Source organism: Mesocricetus auratus, unplaced genomic scaffold (genome assembly GCF_017639785.1).
Source record: "Mesocricetus auratus isolate SY011 unplaced genomic scaffold, BCM_Maur_2.0 Super-Scaffold_100021, whole genome shotgun sequence".
Classification (NCBI taxonomy): domain Eukaryota; kingdom Metazoa; phylum Chordata; class Mammalia; order Rodentia; family Cricetidae; genus Mesocricetus; species Mesocricetus auratus.
The window spans coordinates 38269775-38277120 of record NW_024429202.1 but is presented as its reverse complement, the minus strand read 5'-3'; the positions used below and the strand labels follow the sequence as shown (position 1 = coordinate 38277120).

At 43.4% G+C, this 7346-nt stretch overlaps 1 protein-coding gene across 1 annotated transcript; it reads left to right on the top strand.

Annotated features, from left to right (window-relative positions):
* Positions 1-281: 281 nt before the first annotated feature.
* On the top strand, positions 282-6938 carry LOC121133244 (putative KRAB domain-containing protein ZNF788). Its single transcript, XM_040729153.1, has 3 exons — positions 282-360; positions 4800-4926; positions 6499-6938. Exons 1-3 carry the CDS (start codon positions 319-321, stop codon positions 6600-6602), a joined length of 273 nt encoding a protein of 90 aa, XP_040585087.1. The 5' UTR covers positions 282-318; the 3' UTR covers positions 6603-6938.
* The last annotated feature ends 408 nt before the right edge of the window (positions 6939-7346 follow it).

The following is a 7346-nucleotide window of genomic DNA, read 5'->3' as shown; positions in this document are numbered from 1 at the left end:
CAGCTTTGTTGGATCTTTGTAAAGCAGCTCTGCTGGCTTTATAACTGCTGCCATTCCCATCAGATACTGCATTCTGCCAGGAGACAAGGCCAGGCCATGACATTGCCTTAATCCTTACAAGGTCTGTGCTCAGAAGGAAAGTTAGGACTAAGAGCCCTGTGATCCTTCAGCTCACTAAGTCCTGTCACTTTTGCATCACTAGCCAATCAGAGCCTCCATCGGACCAGGCAGTGAGATGGGAGGGTTCTTCCGTTTTTCCCATATAGCTACTCCTCTGAGGAAGTGAGAAGTTTGACCGTGTGCTATTCTGTGAGCACCATGTGTGGGCAGAGCATGGGTGAACTCTGCAGTCACGCCAGGGTGAGCGAGGGTCCACTGTCCCCACACTGGGTGGAGCAGCTGGCTGAGCCACAGAGTCACGTGGTGGGTCCTTCCTTGTCTGGGTGGGAGCTAGTGGCCAGACTCAGAATTCAGCTTGTTCCTGCTGGCCCTGTGTGGTTCTTGTGAGATCCTTGTATTTCTCTGGGCTGAGGCAGCAGCCGCCGAATAACTCGAGGCTGAGGCCTGCATCTGTGAATGGCATTGGGAGTGGTATGGTGCTTAGAAATGAGCTCTTGTTGATGTCACTGTGGAATGCGGGCTGTAGATCTTTTGCTTCAATGCTAGGATAAAGTTGGAAGGGGGTACTCGGGAGGACCATGGCAGCTTCCATGTCAGGCAAAGTTGACCAAGGCGGGCAATAACACGCTACGCAGACAGAGCTTGAGTGAGAAATTTTCTTAGAAAGGGGAACGAGGGGGAATGAAAGAAAAAAGAGGTAAAGAGACAAAGAAATGCAGAGGATAGAAGCAAAGAAGGAGACAGGAGCAGAAAGAGAGGAAGCAGAGAGAGAGCCAAAAAGAGTGCGGAAAGAGTAAAATCAACAGTAAGAGTGGTAAGAGTAAGAGGTCAGGGACTTATTGTTCAAAGGGATCCTTTACACCTGCCTGCAGACTGTAGTCATGGAACCCTGGACCAGAGTGCTGCCTATGTGCATTCTGCCAGATGACTTGGGAGGCCAACATAATCCTTACACTGGTGCCTGTAGTGCTTGAGTCAATCTTTATGGAAGGCAGGTTTCCCAAATTCAGAGAACTCTTGTCTCTCTTCTATCTTCCAAAAGTTCTGTATTTGTAAAGGTTAACAACTAAGTTTCAGATCCCTCTGGAGTTAATTTTGTGGAGCTTGTGAATTATATCTCTGGTATAGAGTAGCACTCCTCTGTAAACTGAGATGTAGACAGTAGAATTGATGGTAACACAAATGATGATCCTTACATAAAGTCAAATTTAGGTAAGGGAGGACTGCCACCCAAATACCCCAAAGATAAGCAGTATGATAAAATGTAAATGTTTGTTTACCAGCCATAATCAGTCATTAAGCTTCATTCCCAGAACAGAGTAGAAAATGATGATTAACAACAGATCAAAACCACTCCTCCCCCACATACAAGAATATGCCCTTAACATGCAGATCAAGGGAACCATTACAGGGAAAAAAGCTTTTACACCCGATAAGCCTCCCTGCTGATGCAAAAATCCAAATCAGACTAAATCAAGCCAAATAAGAAAAAGCCCACATTTAATGGATAAAATGCTCCCAGGAAGCCTTCCAGTCCCCCACCCCCAGGGAGGAAACAGGATAGGGGGATCAGAAAAACCTTGGATCTGTTACCTCGGGGACAGTTTAAATTCCCTGTGGGAGTGGTCATGAGTAACTGTTGGGATGTGGCCATTATTTGGCTGGCTTTCTGAGATGCAGCAGTGTTTATAGATAGATGGGAGAGGGGGACTTGGTAGAACCTCCACCTTAACATTCTAGACTGTTGGTGTATATGGATGCCTGGGCCTGGGGTGGAACTTCCACCTTAACAACCCAGAAGAGGTGGGCAGAGAAGCATTCAGTTAGTGTTCCTCCTGTAGTTCACAGGCTCCTGATTCTTGAGGAGGCAGAGAATGCAGGTTGCTAGGAGAGAAAACAGATTCTTATCATTGGCCCTATGAATGGGGCTAGCCATGGGAATGGTGATAATTGTCTGAATGAAGGGAGTGGAGAAGTGTCCTGGTAATACAGAAGAGGAAGGTTGAATGAGTGGGACAGGAGAGCAGATGTGTCCTTCATTGGGACATCTTGGAAAAACAGAGGGTAGAGGGTCCCAGTTGCTGTACAGATGAAGTGCGCAGGTACTGCCATTATCTGGAGGACTCTCTGTGGGTTGACTTTGGCTCAGGCAGGAAGAGTAAACCTGTAAGATACACTAAACATGGGTAGGGTAAAAATGGGTTCTGGCAGCTGTTTTATCAGATGTCTTGATAAGAAGAACTTCTCCCAGGAACTCAGGTATCTGTAAGACACTTGGAACAGATTTACATCTTAGTGTTATAGTAAAAAGGCTGTGGCTTTAAGTTGAAGTCTTTCTATAGTTTTAGAAGGCAATCAGGTAATTTAAAACTCTGAACCACTGAAGTTACATCTGAAACCTGTTAATTCCTGACTATGAAGCCTGTAAAAGAGGCACACCTCTCTGTCCTTTTAGCAGGAAACTTAATGCACTAATGAGCCATCTGTAGCCTGGTCATCAAACCCGATCAGATAGATCTAAGGGGATAAGTAGATGAGAAGAGCCTTTTCAACTATTGCACTCCCAGGTTTTACTGAAATGGGAAGGAGCGGTTCCATCCATTCCAATAGCAGGAATTGGAGAGACAACTGTGGGACTGGAGTGAGAGATCAAAATAGAGTAAGTGGCTCCCATGTCCATGAGAAAAGTACTAGATATACCTGCTACCTGGAAAGTTGACCTAGGTTCAGAGAGGGCAATGGGAGCCACTTAGTTTGGGTCACAACAGTCCTCCTCCAAGCTGAATATTTCAAAGACTGGGAGTCTCAGCTGCCAGTGATGGTAAGGAGGACATCTGTGAAATGGCATAGACAATGAGCCCATTCTGGGGCATTCTGATTTCCGTTGTCCAGGCTGATGGCTTATGGGTCATGGCCTTGTCAGGAAGCCAAGGGTCCAGACTCTATCTGGCCAAATGACTTTCCTGCCTGCATTGTAGTGCCTCCTGAAGATTTGACTTGGGTTGAGCTCCAGCAGGATTGAGCCTCATGGTGGTCAACTTCCCTTATACCCCTTGGGGTATCAGGATACCTGCTAAAGCTTGGGCTTGAAGCATGGCCTTGTCTCTTGGGAGGACTCGGCTGCCTCTTCTCAGGCACTGAAAACTTTAAAAGCCATTTTTCACCATTTCCTGCATGGGAGTTTGGGGACGTCTCCTCAGCCTTTTTAATTTTTATTTGTAATATCTGACTCTGAGTGAGAACAGAAATGTGTGGCTTCCCTGGGGATACTAGATCATGTGTAGACCAGTACACAGAGGGGGACAAAGGGGTGCCATAGAAGGATAGGGAGGGGCGATAGAGGGAATGGGAGAGAAGAGGTGGATGAGACTGAAGGGCTTACTGACCATTGTCCTGGAGGGGAGGGAAGGGGAAGAGGTGGAAAGGGGGAGGAATAAGGAATGTGGACCACTGAATGGAAAGTGTGGTCCCTTAGGATAGCGTTGGGCAGGCAGGGTTGGGTGGGGATGGGGAAGGGGCCAGTGACTGGGGCAGCAAGGTCAGGGCAGAATTATCAGGGTCCCAGTTCCCAGATAGGCAGGAATCTGGAGGTGACATGACCCTAGCCAACACCATCAGAGTAGTGAGAAAATATCTACTGAGAGATGGGCAGGAGCACAGTATCCAGAAACTGTGGACATATGGTGTTCTGCTCCCTGGTCCCCCACCAGTGAAGAATTTCAAGATCATGGAGGATGGAGTATTCAAAAGTTTCCCCAAGTGGCAATTGTATCCCTTTGTTAAGGACATTTTGTGATCAGGCCTTAGTACACAAAGAAATCAGGCATCCAGGATATATGGTGTCAGGTACCCCAATTTAAAAAGGATTTTGTAAAAGGCAGCCAAAGGCATTTGGGGATCTGGCTTCTAATGGCAGGTGCTCATTTCACAAGTCTATGCTAGAACCCAGAGCCTAATGCTATGTGTCCACTGTGGTAGGCCCTGGGTCAAAAATCAGAGCTTCCATCTGTCCCACCAGTGAGATGGTATGGTTCTTCTGGTTTCCACAATCCACTACTCTTCTGAGGAAGTGAGAAGTTTGATTGTGTGATATACTGTGTAGTTAAGCAACATTGGAATATTCAGAAGCTGCAGTTACACAATAGCTGGACACTGGCGGTGACATGTTTCCCTGGTGGTTATCGAATATTTTCCTATGCTGGTGTCTAGGAATCTGGGTTTTGGGTGATTGAGTCTAGGTACTGCTTTCTGATGGCTTTTTTGGATGGGAGTTCCTGGGTTTCAGTTTGGGCTTTGGAATTTCAGACCATTTATTATGTAGGTATTGCCATTTTTTACTAGCCTTCTTGGATGGTGTGTTCAAAGGAGAATGCTTGCTGGTGTTGGAAGCTAGGTCAGGCTGAGATTATCTCAGGAATCCACAAGAGGCATGAACAGTGGGTAGGTGTAAGGGGTAGTTGCCTCTGGTGTTCTATTCCAGTGCTTGGGGCAACTGTGACAGAGGTGAACCTCCTATTCATTTTCGTTCTTAAGTGATTTTTGTGGTGATTACTATCACAATGTACATGTCATGGATTAAGTTTGGGAAGCACCAGAATTAGTTTACTCTATGGAGAAGTGTGCATTTCCAATGTATTCAGTTTCACACTTTTTGTTCCCACATGCATGGGATACTTTAGAATACAGTGAACGATGATGATGTGCATGTGAGCTTCACTCAGGAAGAGTGGGCTTTGCTGGATCTTTCGCAGAAGAATCTCTACAATAATGTGATGCTGGAGACCATCAGGAACCTGAATGATATAGGTAAGATGGTGAAATTTACTGAATATTTTAAAATGAGGGGACAATTGTTTCTTGGCTATTGATAATCTTCTATACTTTTATTGAACAAGAGGAAGCATGTGGTGAATAAATTATGCATGATGCTAATGTTCACTGAAGATGTCACTTTAAGTTGTGCACAATTTCCAATAATTTATCACACAGTTTCTGGTACTATATTTTAGGCTACAATTTGAAAGATTGTATTGAAGAACTATGTCCAAGTTCTAGAAGACATGACAGGTAATTTACATATGCAAGCTGATATAAATGTACCTCTGAAACTAGGCGTTGGTGGCACATGCCTTTAATCCCAGCACTCGGGAGGCAGAGGCAGGTGGATCTCTGTGAGTTCGAGACAAGCCTGGTCTACCAAGGAAGTTGAAGGACAGGCTCCAAAACAATACAGAGAAACCCTGCCTCAAAAACCAAAAATATACCCCTGAAGAAATTTTAATGTTTCCTGTATGTTATAAAGGAAAGCAACAATTTAAGTAAGCACAGCTTAAAGTGTATTGATGATTATTAAATCTCAAAAAGCCATATATTTAAATTTCATGTAGAAAAGTTGTGTTGGAAAGGCATTAGGAAATAAGCCAAGTCAACAATATCTTAACAGATATGACCATTTGAATCCCAGCTGAGTGAGAACTATGTGTAGACCTGCCAATCTGTTTAGTTCCATACCATTCATATTACAAAATGTATATGTGTCTAGTAGGTGATAATTATATGTCCTAATCTTATGAGAAGCAAAATTGTCCATAATAAAGTCCGTGTGTCTTATATACTTGTTATATCTTTGTTAAATTTATTGTGATGGGCAAAAAGAGTCAAAGGTCAGTTGTGGAGAAACCTTAATCCCTGTACCACATGTCTGTGAGCAACAGGAGATCAAATTATGTAAATGCAATATGAAAGTCTTTTATTTGTTTCCTCCAATAATCTAAATCTCATATGTGTTTCAGTATAGGAACCATCTGAGCATAGGTACATTGAAAGAATTAACACTGTCTCTCAGAACAATTAGAAGATATATAGGAGTCTCTACTTTAACTAGGCTAGTTGAATGTGGTTCAGGATTATAAGTGTTTGGTTCTCCAGCCTCACTGAAGAAAATCCCAATGAGCACTAGGGACTTGTAAAATCTTTTGTTTGTTATGGTTCAGTTGGCAAATATAGTATGACTCCACTATAGGAATATTTATGAATTTAACATTTGTGGTAATGCCCTGAATTTTTTCAGTTCTCTTCAAATATGTGAGAAATCTCATATAGAAGAAAGATGCTATAAATGTGTATCATGTAATAAAATCTCTTACTATCACAGTTATCTTCAAAGATGCAAAACCATCCTTATTGAAGGGGACAAGCATGAGTATAAAAAAAGAGATAAAGTCTTAAGATCTGATTCCTCTTTATAAATAGACCAGATTGTAACATTAATTTATATACATATAAATTTTTACCAGTGTATTGAATGTGGTAAAGCTTTTATATGTGCCAAGAAACCTTTGGGATGTACTCAATGTGTTAAACCCTTACATATTACAGCCACCTTGAAAGGCATGAAAGAATTCATATTGGAGAGACACCCTCTGAAACTATCCAATATGATGAAGCCATTGCTTGTCACAGTAGATTCCAAATTCATATAAGAACACATACTGAAGAGAAACCATATGACTGCAATCAATGTGGTAAAGCTTAGAAGTCAAAGCAATCTTCAAAGGCATAAAGGAACACATACAGGAAAGAACCCTGACGGATGTAATCAGTGTGGAAAAGCCTTCTCACAAAATTCTCATCTTCAAGTGAATATAAGAACACATACTGGAGTGAAACCCTATGAATGTAATCAGTGTGGTAAAGCCTTTTTACAAAATGCTCATCTTCAAGTGCATATAAGAACACATTCTGGAGTGAAACCTTATGAATGTATTCAGTGTGGTAAAGCCTTTGCAAGTCACAGTAATCTTCTAATGAAAGACCCTGGCCCAGTCTAAACAGGCAGCTGAGGCTTATGGAAAATTCCGTTCCCCCACAGCTGCATAGTCATTGCCTATGAGAAGGGAGCTCAGCCCAAGGACACAGGCTGCCGGGTATCTGCGGGCAGCCGGATGGCCAGCTCAGCAAGGTTAAACAAACACAGAGATATCTGCGGGCGACCAGATGGCCAGCTCAGCAGGGTTGAGCAAGCACAGAGACCAATTGTTCCTCAGATAGGGCCAAGGCCAAGACTTGAGTTCCAAGAAAAACCTCAATTGCCCGCGCTCTGAGCCCTAGCCTCATTTAAATTGCCCAATCAGGGTCCTGTTACTAGGCTTCTCACTTCTGTACCGCGCTTTTTGCTATAAAAGAACCCCTGAGTCCCCAGCTCGGGGCTCTCAGTTCCCGAGACT

What these genes read in the sequence shown, in the direction of transcription:
- LOC121133244 (XM_040729153.1), top strand. Translation starts at nt 319, where the DNA reads ATGTGTGGGCAGAGCATGGGTGAACTCTGCAGTCACGCCAGG. An exon ending in AACTCTGCAGTCACGCCAGG is followed by an intron (nt 361 to 4,799) that starts GTGAGCGAGGGT and finishes GGGATACTTTAG; the next exon opens with AATACAGTGAACGATGATGA. An exon ending in CAGGAACCTGAATGATATAG is followed by an intron (nt 4,927 to 6,498) that starts GTAAGATGGTGA and finishes TACATATTACAG; the next exon opens with CCACCTTGAAAGGCATGAAA.